We start from the raw sequence: 16,366 nt of genomic DNA on the forward strand, positions 1-16,366 counted from the left end.
TTCTAAAGCAGTTAATAAAATTTGAATAAAAATAGTTAGGAAAGAAATATTGGCGGTGGAAAGTTATTCGCTCAAATGCATACCATCTGTTCTCCTCTCAAGTCTTTTTTTAAAATTTTATTAGCTGCTTTAGAATTTACACAAATATCTATTTGAGAGAGCAACAGCAATTTTCGAGTATTATAAACAGAAGTATTTTTCATTTTCTACTTTTTGAAGCGAACCAAGCTAATAGGAATAATCTAGATTCATTTCGTTTTTAAACATTTTATTCATGTAATGCTATGCAGTTTTTCTTTTAAATTAAAATAAAATTACCTTCAGAAGGATCCGATGAGACTAATGCTGCTTTTCAGACTGTACTTCGTTTTCTTCAGATAACATTAACTTTCTATTTTTAGAGCAATCCTTTTCGTCGTTTTAATTTTTTTCTTTGGGTTTAAAAAAGCTTGTTATCGGTTTTGCTCGCTTCATAATGCAACAACTTTCACTTAGAATGTACTATTTTAAACAGACTGCACGTTTCCAAAAGAATACAAAGTAAATACTGGCTGAAAAATCAATGTGATTGCAATGGATACTCTGGTTAGCAAAGGTCGTTTTGACTATGACGACCATGTGACACACACGAGAAGGCTTTCCAGGAAGATTAAACAAAGGACAGTCATTTCGCGCACTTTCTTGAAAGAAGAGTAAAGGGGTGAAATTCACAGCTTTGACATGTAAGATGAACATTTCAAGTTCATGGTTAAAGGTCATTCAAGTTAAAAGCCATTTCACTCTATTATCTGGATTAGTACTGTTCTTTGGTTGCTCTCTTTCTTAAAATTGTGATTCCTTAGAAAACCGAAATGATAGAAGTGAAAAGAAAGTTAGATTTGCAGCATATGCTAACCTCAAGAGGATAAATAATGAATCCAAAAAAAAAAAAATCAGGGACCAAAAAGCAATAAAAGACTTTTTCATGTAAAAGATATGCTTAAAGTTTCTTTTACTGTCAAAATGATTCTTTAAACTTGCAATAAAGCACTTAATAATGTAATAATAGAATAAATACCTAACAAAACTAATAAAGAGGAATTTTAATCAAGAGCCCATATTGTCTTTAGTATCAATTTCAAATTTTCACCATCATATTTCAAATTTCTATAAAAAGTTTCTTAAAGCCCCCGTATCTCAAAACCTCTTTATCGCGATTTTTTTTCTTTAATGTGAAATTCGAAACATAGATTCTACTGTATGCAATATTCCCACTGCGGGGCTCATAAAATTAAACATATTTAACAATTTGCAGAATCCATGACAAAGATAGGCTGCATATAAAGGATTTAACAAATCAATCTTTTTTCTAAAGCGAAGTGTCAAATGTCACTCAACAAAAAATTGTCACAGCAGAGGGAGGCGTCTTTATGCTTGAGGGTCACACATGGAGCAGATTTTCAATGGCATTTGGGGGGGGGGGGGGAGCGAAGTGAATTTTTGATCTTTGTTACTCAGAAAGAAGTCGTTTTGATTTTTTTTCTTTTTCTCTTTTTTCCTTTCTCTTCTCTCTTTTTTTTTGAGACTAACATTTCGGGGGGGTGGTGGTGTCCCCAAACCCCCCCCCCTTAGCTACGCCCCTGAAGACAGTTGTTCTTCAGTGGATTACGGCTCACTGTGGAATCCAAGGTAATGAGATGGCCGATTTTTTGGCCAAAAAGGGAGCATCGGTTCTTCAGAGAACCAATCCTAAGCTTCCATTTAGTAACATCAAATGCTTAATAAAGAAAATCTTTAAAGACACTTTTCACGAAGAACTCAAAAATTGCAACAGCAATAAACCATGGTTTGAGCTGATTCTGAATGTCCCTAATTGGCCTAGGATGAAATCTGTCGCCATGTTTCGTTTATTATCTGGCCATGATTGCCTACGAAAACATCTCTGTCATATCAACGTGGTTCCTGAACCTTTCTGCACTTTGTGTGATCTCCACGAAGTAATGGACATTCCTCGTTTGTCCAGATGTCCTGCTCTCCCTCGGACATCCATCTGGGAACGCTATTGGATTGCTCGTTTTCATTTATAGTTTTGTTGTCATACTTTTGATATTCAATTGTCTTTAAATGTGCCATTGGAAAAAAAAAAAAAAAAAACTTCATGTGTTACAATTCTACTTTTAAAGCAAATTTCCACTTAAAACAACTTTGGAATAATAATTACTTCAATGATGATATTGTAACACACTGTTTTTCTTCATTTTATTTTATTTACTTATTTATTTTTTAATTTAATGGGCAGGAATTGTCAATTTGCCCACGTTTCCTGATCAAAACTTGGAATTCAAAGTACTGGCAAAGACTTTTACTCAAACCACTTTGTCATGCATTAATATGTTGATTTGAAAATGCCTCACTGTTTTAATTTTTCCTTTTGTACTGCTCAATCTTAAGATATAAATAACTACTTTTGTTCTAAAAAGTGAAAATAACACCAACAAGCACAAATATGTGTAAAATTGCAGACAAGTGTTTTGGGGTTACAAGAAACCCTCTTTTCAATAAAAAAGATATGAGCTAATAGATCAATTTATTTTTACTAACTAAAATACATTCAAAAAAAAAAAAAAAAATTCAAAGATTATTTTGAGCAGTCTAATTATCTATTAGTGCAGTCCTTCTTGGTTCTTTTAATAGAAATATAAAGCTCATTACAATGTTAAAAATACATCCTTCCTTGTAGCTAAATTCATTGCGAATTACTTTCAGACAGTTAAGGGATCAAATTGCTGCTACAGTCATTGATACTAGAGCAACAATAATTGATTGGTTATTGTTCATATTTCTAACATAGATCACAAATCCCAACTGTAATCACATGTATTACTTTTACTTGAAAAGAACAATTGAATGGCTATAAACAGTTAATAAGATATCGAATAACAAAGCTGAAAAGAAACTGCCTAATATTCCAAAAGGATTGTGGTTGCTTAGGAGGGGGAAATATAAATAAAATAAAAAACAAAACTTAAGACAAACAGCAATTGAACTTGAAAGTTTAATTACTTCTTCCAGTTTTATGTTTATGCTTACTGCTAAATGTCTTTAATTTCTACTTAGTTAAACAAATGATTAAAAAACATAGTTAAAGCAAAGAGGAAAATGCTAACTGCTCATTTGCATACCTGTAAAGGAGTAGATAATTTTTTTCAAAGCAGTTTCCCGATAACAAATTTGTTTACTTTTGAAACAAAGAACAAAACTATTACAAATGAAAACCTTTTCTTCTTTAAAAATGGTTTTAAATACATTTTACAAAATTCATTAAATATTAAAATTTTTCTAAAGTTTTGAAAAAAGATTTGCCTTAATGTCTGAAATTGTAAATGAAAGGACCACATAATAATTTCTGAATAAAGAGCTGTTGCATAGCTCGAAAAGAAATTTCAATGCTTTGCTGAAATTGGAGTGGAGGGGGGAAAACACAGGGAAAAATTAGATCTTACCATTTTATATATAAGTACAAACAAATCCTTAGCACTTACTTTCACCAACAGAGAAAATCAAAGTCACTGTTTTCTTTACAGGAGCAATAATATTCTACTGTTAAGATATTTGAATATATTCCTGCATAAAAACATATTTCCCATTGTGAGATTAGGAATAGCATTTTAAAACAAAAGAACACAGGAAAACTGCTTCCATTAGATGGGAATTACTTTAACATTCGTATTAAACGCAATTTTATAACATTTTTGCAACAAGGGCAAATACAAGATTTAAAACTAAATGCTGTTTTATAAGCTGCTTCACCTTATAAAATTAAGGCTTGAATTTCCCTTTCACATTTTAATCATAATACAAAATCTTAAAACACAATGCTAAAATAGGATCTATAACTTTTATTATAATAAAGGAATAGTTACTATGTGTAACATATACAGGAAAAAAGTGTTCGTCAGAAAATTGAGCAACTTTTACATTAGCTTACTTAAAGAATAAAACCTAATTATGCCCTATTTGGGTGAAAAAAGAATATGAGTTTCATTGGGGAAAAAAAATCATTATTTCATAAATCGAAGAGTTAAAAAACATTCCCAAATAAAATGGGAGAAATCTGTGAATACATTTGTTTTCTCAAACAGGGTAGTACCAAAGCCTTTTTTTTTTTTTTGTTATTTTAAAATGTAGTTAATGGTTATAGTTTTACAAAGGAAATAATTTGCTACAATAGTTGTTGTTTTACTAAATGTAACAAATACACACACAGATGTACACACTATACAGAGTCAGACCCTAATTATGCGGCACAAGCAAAATATTTCATCTCTATTTCCTGAATTTATCCATTTAATGACAGCTTCTAGAAAGCCTTACAAAAAATCAAAGAATTTTACAACATAAAAAAAAAAACTTGAAATATGTTCTCTATTTAACAAACTATTCTCTCTTAATCTAAAATCTTTGCTGGACTTTTCAAACTTCATTAATAAATGAATTTACTAGTTACGATGGTATAAATCGATTTGTCAAGTTACTTTTCAGTTAGTTCAATTGTGAGTTAGGAGAACTGTTTAGTTTTGTTGAGAAACCTAAATGCTGTGATTTTTGTGTTTAATGTTTCATCATATTTTGAAGTAAATAGGTTAATTAGTTATATATTTACCTTTGGGTTTAGTGCTTTATTAGATTTCCTTAATTGCTGGATAGTTTAGTAAATCTACAGATATTATTTGTAAATAAAATTGCAATGTTTTTAAGTACCAAGTTTTTTTTTTTTTTTTTTTTTTTTTGTAAGAGCATTAGAAGTAAAGACATTCTTAACAATACTTTATTCTTCATCTACTTTTTCAATGTCATAAAAACTAAAAGCATTTTTTTTTGTTAGGTCAGAATGTGGTATTTTAATTATGTTGCAGTAACAATTGATGCCCCCCTTATCTCCTTATTTTTACAATATTCTCTAAAAATCTATTGCATTGCACACCAATTGTACAGTTTCTGTAAAACGTCGTTGAAAATTAATTTTGTAATACTCAACAACTCATTTGACTCAATAAATAGTTAATTTGAAGATGAATCTCAAATATTTGATGAAATGAGTACATAGCATTTGCATAGAACAAACCTTGCTTTCAACGCTATGAATCCGACACAGCTGCCAACCTTAAGTAAAAAAAAAAAAAAAAAACTGGAGCACTCGTACGCAACCCAAACTTTAAAAAAAGAAAAACACCAATAACTTTTCAGGAAAAAGCTTGATCTAACAAAACATGAGTGCAAAGTAGGTATTTAAAGGAACCTGCTGCCTTTCTTAGATTTTAAAGTGTACATAACATTTCATTTATAATTGATCAAAACTAATCTTAGACAGAATATTCCATAAGTTTATAGTGTTGATGGTTTATATCGAGTCAAAAAAAAGGTATCATAAAATAAAAGGGGGAAAACCTTTTCAAACAAAACAATATCAATACTTTGTTGCATCGTTTTTTCACTAAAATCACAGCCTCAATCCTTTCAGACATGGATTTCCACCAAATGTTTACATTCAAATCAATTGATACTGTTCCCATATTGTGGTAACGAGTTCAATTTTGTTGGAGGAACTAGGTCTTCAACTTTTTTCTTTTGATTTGACGATGCCACAAATTCTTAACCGCATTGAGCCAGGGTTGTCCTATTTTCTCCACCCCGGAAAAAACTGTCCCAGACAAAATGTCATTTTCTCCACTTTTTCGGTAAACTGAAAGCTTTTCGTTAAAAATTTCAAGTTTGAAAAAAATTACATAGATTCTTCCTATTCAAGTAATATTCAGATATAAATATAGCATACATAAATATGCATATAAACAATTGATTGAAAACTATTTTAAAGTGAAAATGAAAAAATTAAGATAAGTTTATGTAAGTGTGTATGTAAATCAAATGAGTGTTAATAAGTTATAATGCATGTAATAGCATTTATAAAAGCAAACACATTAGCTGTACATTTTAAGATTTTTATCTGTGATGTTTATGGCCCATAATAAATGCATTTATAGAATTAAAAAGTAGAACTAAAAAAAGTCTTTAAAGGTTGAAGTCTCAAAACATTAAAAATCATATTTAAAAAAAGAAAAAAAGGAAAAAGAAACTACCTGATGTTATTAAAGGAAATGTTGACATGAAGTGAAATCTGTTCTTGTAATAGAAATACAAATGTGATGATCAGCAACAGGCTCTGTACACAGCTAGCTGTTCTTAGTCAATTTATTAGTCCACAATGAAGATTAATGGCCATTTTAAAGCTATCTACCCCCTTGCTCATTATAGTCTCTTCCAGTATACTGTGTTCTGAGTACCCACAACTCTACTAAAGTAGTAATTTGTATGACATTAACATATCCATAAAAACATGCAGAATATGTAAATATTTTACTATGGGGTGACGTCAGTAAAATCTAGAAAAATATAGCAGTAAAATGTTTTTAGTCTATAAATCTTTGTTTTGTATGTATGTCTCCAAGCATTTCATTTGACTTTTCCATTGAGTTTGATTTTTACTGTTGTAATATATAATATAATAGTGTTATCATGCCGAATAGCTTATTCATTGTTAAATATTATTACTTTAAAGTAAATTATGATTTAAAATTAGTTGCACCAATGTGCAACCATTTTTTTTGGATTTATTAAATTCTAAAGTTAGCAATCATTCTATTTTAATTAAATAATTTACTCATGATAGATAATGTATTAGAATTATATACTAATTTTATTACACCATAACAATAAATTTATGTACGGATAATCGGTTAATTTCTTATTTCGTACAATTTCTTCCGGCGTCCCGGACTTTTTACAAAAAAAAAGTGGACAAAATAGCAACTCTGCATTGAGCTCAGTAGAGTTGCTTGGCAGGTTAATACATACCAATTGTCCGTTCCAGAAACTCTCATGCAGCCCCCTACCATAAAAGATGTCTCAAATTTGGGAGAACATCTTTTTCATATTCGCGATTTTTTACATTTGATAGTTTAGCATGGTGCCAACGATATGACTGAAAATGATTTGGGAAAAGAAAGACAATTTTCAAATTCCCCACATCTGTTATTAAAGAGAATGACACCCCATATCATCTGGCATGAAAGGAGTGAATGTACTGTTAAATGGAGCACATATTCAAAAATTTCAGTGTTAAATAGTCACTTAATGAATTAAATGCAATAAAGGGAATCAAAAAAAAAAACTTTGGAAGAAATCAGTAAACAAAACAATATTTTTATAATTAGTTGAACAACACTCCAGAACAAGTAAATAAAAGTTTAAAATATTCTTAAAAAATACTAAAAAAACTTAGATATCGATTAGTTGCATCATATTCAACTCGACAGGATAATATTAAGTTGACAATACAAATAGGTACTATACACACATGCATTCAACATCATAACAAAATCACAACACAATGAGAAATCATGATGATAAAAGTATAATGCATGAAAAAATTCACCTGCTTCTCCGCCTATTTTCAAAATCGGATGATCTTCGAGTCTCAAAAGGAGGCATTCGTTTGCTTGGATAATGTCGATCATTTTCCATAGGTTTCCGATAGTAACCACCTCCTCGGGGTGCATATTTACTTCTAGAGTCCCCAAACCTTTCTCTGTTTGGACTGGGACTTTGCCTTCTTCTGTCTCTTACATGGTTCTCATAACCAGACTTGTGATGACGGGCGCTGCTGCCAGTATCCCTATCTCTGCTCCTACTTCTGTCTTTTCTGGTGTTTTTTCTATCACTTTTTGAATGTGATTCTTTGTACGATTTTTCTCGCTCTCTGCTTCTACTCCTTTTCTTCTTTTTACTTTTTTTTCTGAAAAAAAAAGAGTATTTTTCAGTTAAAAATAAAACATTTCAGTATGTTAAAAAGTAGTTAGAACAAATTTTAAGATAAACAGAGGCAAGAAAGCTCTGAACAGAAGGCATATAGATATGTAAAGTGAAAAATATATTGCTTTATCATGATTTTGGATTTGATTACCAAAATTTTAAGCATTAGTTGGACTAATGTTACTTTTAATAAATAAGTAGTGCTGAAGTCATATTTTTTTAAATGTTACCTCAACAAATACCTGAACAACTAAGCATTTTGTAAAACAAAATGATAATGACTTTTTTTATTAAAAGTGACATGCCAACATAATACAACAAATGCCAAAAATTAATATTAAGCAATGTAAATTTAAAGGAGTTCAAGACCACGATATGGATTTCAATTGAATCAAAATTATGTTACATAATCTACAAAATTTTAAACGATATTAATTTTGCATATATTTTTTAAAAAATGAATACATTAGAGCACCATACAGTCCAGCATTTAAAAAAAAAAAAAAAAAAAGTTATGCATTTTAATTAAAGCTCAAAACTCGCGGTCGCCAGTCGCAAAATGCGACCAATTTTCAAATTTTGGCGACCATTATTTTCACTTCAGTCGCCAATGTGGCTACCATTCGCCAATGCAACCTTCCCTGACCTATAGTCTTGACATATGACCTTTCCCCAAATTCTTTTGTCCATTAAAAGTTCGGCTATCGGATCGCCGGGGATGAAGAAGGGAAGGGGGGGGGGGGAGTATTGTCCAATTGTGGCTAATTGTGCTATGTGTTCTTGTTCTGAATAGAAAACAAAAATCGCAATCACGACGGCAAATTCGTTACAAAACTTCTATTTCGAAAACTCGGCTTTCTTTAAACGCAATCGTAAAAATAGACAAATTTCATACACCAATTTAGTAAATTATGCTATTTTGATCTTAAATTCATTTTTCAACTTTATTTCTCCTTAACTTTTAACAAATGGCTATTTCTTCGTTTTGCGGTATTTTTAAACTACGCGTTTTCAAAATGGCGTTGCGTTGTTATTGTTCATTTTTACCAGTTAAGACAAAAATGTCCTTTCCAAAATAAAAAGAATTAATCTTGTACATTTGGTTTACATATGAATAAACAAAAATGGCGCCTTTGATTCAAAATGCACCGAGACAAGGTAAAAACGATATCGCTTAAAAAAAAAATTTTTTTGCAAGATTTTTGATTTAATCATATTGTTTGTTTTTCCTTTTTTTTTTCTTTTTAAAATATAAAACCTACTGGAGGAGAGGATATATCCATTTATTTACTTTATTTCTCCTCAAAATGGCGTCCCGCGTTTTCAAAATGGCGCCGCGTTGTAGCTTTTTCCATTTTCACCAGTTAGAAGAGGAAAATGTGTGTTCCAAAATAAATAAAGAGAAGTACAATCGTATTTATAAAACACATAAATAATTTTAAAAAAAATGGCACCCTTGCGCCTAGAGAAGGTGGAAACAATACGGCTGAAACCCTTTTTTTCTTCTGCTGGATCTTTTATTTCATTTTTTTTTTGTTTTTTTTTTTTTTATATTGTTTACCTTTCTTTTATTTATTCATTTTTTGACACTCAGGCTTCGATTTTTATAAAATTCTGCATGCATTTGTAAAAACAAAAAAATATTTTTGTAGAATCGCAAATGGTTTAGGTTTTACATTCTGTTCAAGTTTTTGGTATTTTGTTGTTTTTTTTAAAAAGGAACTAACTCGTGTTTTGGTTGAAAGCTGTAATGTTTCTAGAAGTTTTGAAAGCTGAAAAAAATTAATAATAATAATAATCTTTTTTATTTATTTATTTTTTTATCGTGATGTGTTTTGCTTAAAGATAAATTAATGCAGATTATAGTTTACAAAAGATGTGTTAAATAATATCTGGGCAGGGGTGTCCGTTCCCCCCAAGTTCAATTCCCCCCCCCCTCCAAAATTTTCCCTTAACCCTCTTTTTATTTTTTATTTTTAGCTCGCTTTTTATTTTATTTATTTTTTTAAATATTTTTTATTTACTTATTTATTTTTAATTATTATTTTATAAGAAACGTTCTTTGCTACACCAATGACATATACACTCATACTAAATAAATAAACGGAATAAAATAAATTAAATAATTTAAATTAAAATAAAGTTTGGCTATCATTTTTTGAGATTTGGCTACCATTTTGTGAGAATTTGGTAGCCATTGGCTAACATTTCAAAATTTGAATTTTGAGGTATAATTTTAATGTACAATTATCACACAATCAGGCATCTCATTTTACATTTTTCTCGGGGGGGGGGGGGGGAAGCAATGGGTGTCTACTCAGTGAAAATTTTATCTGAAAACAACAAAAACCATGCTCACTTATAGGTAAAAACATTAGCTTTTTTATGTTAGGGTAGCAATTAACCCAGTGACGGATTTACTAGGGGGGGGGGGCGACCGCCCCCTCCGTGACCGTGATTTGCTAAAACCAATAATATAGAATTGAAGGAATTACTAGCAATAGCTACTAATTTCAATCAAGTACATTCCACAAATTTGCTTTAAATTAAGTTTAGACAGTTAGTGTTGGTCGTGGATGGACAGTGTTACCCATTTTTTAATTTGAACTTAAGCTCGCCCCTCCCCCCCTTTTTGAACTTGAATAATTTTTATATTTCTATATGTGTCTTCCAACCTTTTTCTTCCACGGACTACACTATACTGGTATGATAATACATTGCTATGACTTAGAACAGTGGTTTCCAACCCTGGGGGTGATAGCCCCCATAGGGAGATTTGACACTTCAAGGGGCGATAAGTTCATGAGGGGATTAGTATTTAAAAGACAGGATAAAGGGGGGGGGGGGGCAATTGACTCCCTGCCTCGTACATGACAGGTTTGGGGGGGAGGAATGGCTTTTACGGTTTTCAACCGCCACCCCCTTGAATGTACTGTAAATCCGCCCCTGAATTAACCACCCTAAATGACAAGTCTGAACACAATTCGGATCTTTCATAAATCTCACTATATTCAGTCCAAAATGTTTGAGACTTTTTTCTGAGATTTACAAGCATAATATAGAGCAATTTCAAGGATTCATTAAAAAGGCTATTATGCTCACATGAGGCATTACAAAAGGAGAAGTAAACAGATTTGTACTAATTTATAACTAATTTTTCTTAATATAACAAGTAAGAATAAAATTGGCAAAACAATTATTTTTCTTACAATAGTTTCTCTTTCTTATTATCCCCTCTTTTATATTTAAACTTCATTTGAAACAGAACTCAAAACATATTATGCAATTTTTTGCAGTTCAATGCATTAAGCAGTGTAAAATAGAAATGAGACTGTTCAGGGGTGAAAGTAGTAAAAATTCGCAAGACAGAAATTTTTAAAGAAAGGAGGTGTGTCCCAAATTTAGTATTTACACAAAGTAAAAAAAAAAAAAAAGTACAGCAGTTCAGAGTACAGCAGTTCTTACTATCAAAAAAAAAACTTATTTTCTACATAAAATGTTCAAAAACGGAGAATATTAACAAATACAATGAAGAATTATGATTTTTTAAGAAACAAAATAAGAAATTATTTCACTTAATTTGAGAATAATTTATTTTTTAACATTAGGTTATGAGTAGGAGTTTTCTCTTAAATATGATCACAAAATAAATTAAATAAAAAACTTTCACCCCCGAGACCATTACTAATTTTAAGATCGATAGATTTAAAAAAAACAATAAATTTGGGGGAAAATAATAAGAAATTTAAATTCATAAAAAATCATTATTCAATAAAGCATATAAAAATCTTTTCTAACATAACTTAAATAATTAAATTAATAAATCAAGTTTAAATTAATTGAAAAAGTACTTACACAGATACTTATACATTGCCATAGCCTGCAACACCAAAAAGACCACTTCTCGTGGGAACAATTTCAAACATTGTTTGTTGCAAACTCAAAAGAATTCCACTTCACTTTTTTCTTACATGTTTAAGGTATGTAACACTGCAGGTAAAAATTTCAGAATATGAAAGCAGTCAACAAGGACATTTTTATCGCCCACAAATGTTGCCTAGCAACAATGAACACCAGATTTTGTAGAATTCCCAAAACCATAAATTTCAGTAAATTGATAAATGGAATTTAAGAAATAATGAGATTAATTAATGTTGTCTACAATCCCAAGAAAGGCACAATTTATTACTTTTTAAACGTTATAACACATATTTTAAACAATATATAAAATTTGTATGAATAATTTCATTTGAATAACTATTTCATTGCCATGATAAGTATTTACCTTTTCTCACTATCAGATAATGGTGATCTCCTGCCGTCATCCTAAATACAAAATGAATATTAGAACCTTTATTTTTTATTAAATGAATCATGAAAAGTACTTTGAAATTTTAAAATGCAATCATGAAGATACAAAATTAAAGGGAACAGATTCATCAACAGAATTATTGTTATCTTCTTTAAGCTGAAATTTTTTTTGCTAATATTTTGAAGAGTAATTTTCAAGAGATTGCTCATGAAAAATATTAGTCCAGAATATTACAAAATTTATTCACAAAAGTAACCGCTTTGCTTTTTACGTCAGGGGTTGAAAAGGTTTAAAAATGTGTAGATTTCTTAGAAAGAGATTTTGTTAAAGTTTCTGAATGATTTGAATTACCTGTTTTGCAAATGGAGCATCAAGCAATGCCTCGATATCTACTTGGTCATCATCCATTAAAAAGCTACAGAAAGAAAAGGAATATTTACATTAACACGCTTGAATAACTGAAATACACAATTCTATAAATTTTGTAGAAACAAACCAATTGATTTTTATACATGTTTCAAAAATAAACAATAAAAATCAGAGTTGTAAAAAAACTCAGTTTTTTTTTTGAAAAAAACTAAACCTTAGAAAACTAAACTAGTGTTATTTGGTTTAAACACTATTTGTTAGAATATTGATTTTATTTTTGGAAAGTAATGAATAGGGTCACCCGGGGTAAAATGGGTATAAAAAACAGCTTCTTTAATTTCAATGACCCATAGCAGAAATACCATGAAATATAATCATGTTTTTGTTCACTATTCTATACGTTATGTATCTTAGGTCTAATTTGAACATAGTTTGTGTTTACTTTTTGCTTTAAAATTTAGTGTAAAGGGGTATACCCATTTTACCCCGCTGTAGATCCATTTTGCTCCATACTTCGGGGTAAAATGGGTATATATTGTTTAAAGTTGAACTACACTGATACTAATGGAGAAAATAAAAGAAAATTGAGTTTAACTGCATTGGAGAATAAAACTTTAATCCAAAACAACCACAAAAAATGCTTATTGAACTAAATTTATGTACAAAAGGTGTATTAGCAAAGACTTGTGATTTGGTTGAGGTAGTATTTTTACACCTTGTGATGCCTGCATATAATTGTCATCTTTCTTGCGGAGCATAGAGGATAATCTGGCAGATGATTTCGTAGCAAACTTCTCAGTATATTATTCACCTTTAGCTAAGATTTCAGTGATTAAACCTATGAATTACTTGTAGTGAATCAACTTCTTTCACAAATTCAACAATGATCCATTTGCCAATGGCTGGGTTTAACAACTGGGAGAACCTCTTTTTTCACGTCTACTTCATTGGTTGTTTTATCAATTATTGTTGATATTCTTTTTTATTTATTGTACATTTAATTTTTTTTTAAATTCTTTTTTGCTTTTTTGTGTTTCTTGCCTGTTTTGTGCACAATCTTGCATCCACCTGCTCTGTAGTAAAAACTTCTCCCACCTGTGTTTTCCCTCTCTTGCATTTCTTTTGTAAATTTTTCCTAGCCTTTTCAGTGCTAAAAAAATGGTTGTGGACAAAGAGGTACACATTTATGCTAGAGGTATAGCAGGAGAATTTATTTTTTTCAGTACAACTTTGCAATGAGGCATAAGGATTCTGTTGTGATTGTATGTGAGGTTGTACGCAGATTATGTTCTGGGCATGGTTGGTTTTAAAAGGAAATTAAAAGACAACATATTAGCTATCAATACTTAATATGTCTTATAATGTAACCATATATAATAGTAAAGCTACAGTAAATTACCAACCTACAGTAATCATAAACTATCGATAATAACCAAAAAATATAATACCTTTAAGTACTAATTGGCATAAGTTATAGTAGTTAAAATAATAAATAAACAAATAAATACAGGGTACTTATTTATAAAACTTTTACAAAACATACTTTTAGTTTAAAACATGAACAATATCTAACAGCTGTCTTGCAAAGATAATTTAAGTTTGTTAATCTTCATGCATTTAATGTCTCAAACTCGAAAATATTGGCTATACCCATTTTACCCCGTGCAACTAAAAGTGCTATAAATTTTTTGTTATTATTAAAATTTACTTATTTTTTGAGTTTTCTGTTAGATAAATTCTTCTTCTATCAAATCCAAATAAAAAAATTCCAGAGCTCTTTCTGTAAATTTTGCCAGAAAGAAGTTTATTACTCATTATAAATACATGTTTTGTGTTCTGAAAAATAAAATGTCTTTTAAGCCTGGTATAAATGAGTTGCAAGATTTTTTTCTCACGTCAAAATATTGCCAGATATGTAAACATTTTCATCACAATTTTTTCTTTTTTAAAAATTTTGTCTTGTAGAATAAAAACAAGAAGAAGTCAACTATACCCATTTTACCCCGGGTCCCCCTATTTAATGAATGCTTAATATTCATATTTGAACCTAATTACTTGATGATTAATGAAATAATTAAAAGTAAAATCCCGTATTTTCATTTCCTTGTAAGTAGAGCTTTCTATAGGGGAAATATTGTTTGAAAATCTTTAGCTACGTATCAGATTGCTTAAAACCCTAGCGTCAATAACCAAACTTTTCCCTTACTCTCAATAAATGGATACGGTGGTAGCCATTTCGAAAGCGTCGAGCAGGAAAAAACATTTTTTTATAACAATCCTTCTATTAAAAAAAAACTTTTTCTTACACCACCATGTTGGGAAATGTCTGTATCCTGTTTTTACCGAAAAACAAAATTACTTGCTATTTTCCTAACGTTAAATGCTTACGTTTCACGTAGAATGGTCTGTAAGAAACAAAGTTTTTCTTCAATTTTTTGTAATATTGAATGTATTTGGTTGTACGCTTTGGTATTTCATTGTGAATTCATAGTATTATTCTATTTATTTATATCTTTGGTGCTCAACTTACGGCCTGCAGACCATATGGGGCCCCCGAAGTTCATCAATAAGGCCTGTTGCATTGAAAAACATGATCTGTAATTTTGTACATCATTCTCACTACTCAACCTTTACCGTCATAGTGTCTGATATTTGTAGGTGTACTAGAAAAAAACAAGTCATGTATTCCAACTGAAATATTATTTTCTACACCATGAGAGACATAAAGTTCCTAATTCAGTTTCAATGGCGATGTAACAATATGTCCGTAAGTTAACAAAAAAAAAAAAAACATGTAATACTGCTTTCCACTACACATCATAACAAAGGCAACTCTGTGGCCAACCGAAAGTCACAATTATTATGTTTTATAATGAAACGAAATCTGGTGTTGATATGATTGATCAAATGCTTCGAAAATAAACAATGGGTGTAGTGCTCTCTGAAATATAAATACACATTAATGTTTTATAAGTACTTAATTTGATTTTTTACCTTAATTATATCCGTGGATGTTATTTGAATAAATATCCGTAATACAAGAAGTTTCTTTGCGTATAAGATCTGCGATGCGCAGGGTTTGCAGATATACATCTCAGTCATGTTTACTTCCATTTTGATCTTTAAAAACCATTCAAACTCAAAAAATTCAGAACAAAAATTGCGTAAAATATCGCATTAACTTGTTAATAAGGTAAGTACGTATACCTATCCATGAGTTTGTATTCTTACAACATAATACAGATAAGAAATTTGTAATATATGCGAGATTTGATTACAGAATCTTTTAGTAGAAAAGGTTTTGCTGAGAGCAAAAATGATACCAAAAAGTTCGCAATACAAACTAAAAACAGATTTAACTTGGACTGATATTAAAAAGCTCCTAGCTAAAAAGTAATAGATAATTACTCACGCCGGTTGCTTACCTTAATAATCAAGCAACACGTTTTTCTTCCGAGATAAATGGTCACTATCAAAAGTGTTCAAAAATTTAAAAGAATGTAGATATCTGCATAACTAAGTTAAATAAATTCTTTTTTTTTCCTTTTGGTGTTACAAAAATGACATTTTTTTGTTGTGTAACAAACATTTTTAGTGAATTGATAGTATTGTTGCCACCGACAATATGTGAATAATGAAAGGCAGACATATTCCCCTTTTTCTTTATTTTCATTCGCATTTGCAAAACTTAGGTTCATAAGTGCTTTTTCTTATTTTTTCCAAGGATTTAAACACTTTTATTTCAGAGTTTTAATCCCCCTGTTTCATTTTACAGATCAGAACTTATTAAAGTTGTTTTTCTAAATGAATACTAGATTACTACTTTAAAGAACGGCA

At 30.1% G+C, this 16,366-nt stretch overlaps 1 protein-coding gene across 1 annotated transcript in view; it reads right to left on the reverse strand.

The window, feature by feature from the left end:
- The window catches only part of LOC129225133 (RNA-binding protein 39-like), a 38,209-nt gene extending 22,081 nt beyond the window's left edge, over positions 1–16,128 (reverse strand). Inside the window, exons 1-4 of the mRNA XM_054859694.1 lie at positions 15,955–16,128; positions 12,512–12,575; positions 12,134–12,174; positions 7,472–7,831 (exon numbers count right to left, since the gene is read on the reverse strand). Coding sequence (XP_054715669.1) covers positions 7,472–7,831; positions 12,134–12,174; positions 12,512–12,568 — 458 coding nt within the window. The 5' untranslated portion in view covers positions 12,569–12,575; positions 15,955–16,128. The remainder of the gene's footprint in view (positions 1–7,471; positions 7,832–12,133; positions 12,175–12,511; positions 12,576–15,954) is intronic.
- Positions 16,129–16,366: the final 238 nt, after the last annotated feature.

This window comes from Uloborus diversus, chromosome 6 (assembly GCF_026930045.1).
Source record: "Uloborus diversus isolate 005 chromosome 6, Udiv.v.3.1, whole genome shotgun sequence".
Lineage (NCBI taxonomy): Eukaryota > Metazoa > Arthropoda > Arachnida > Araneae > Uloboridae > Uloborus > Uloborus diversus.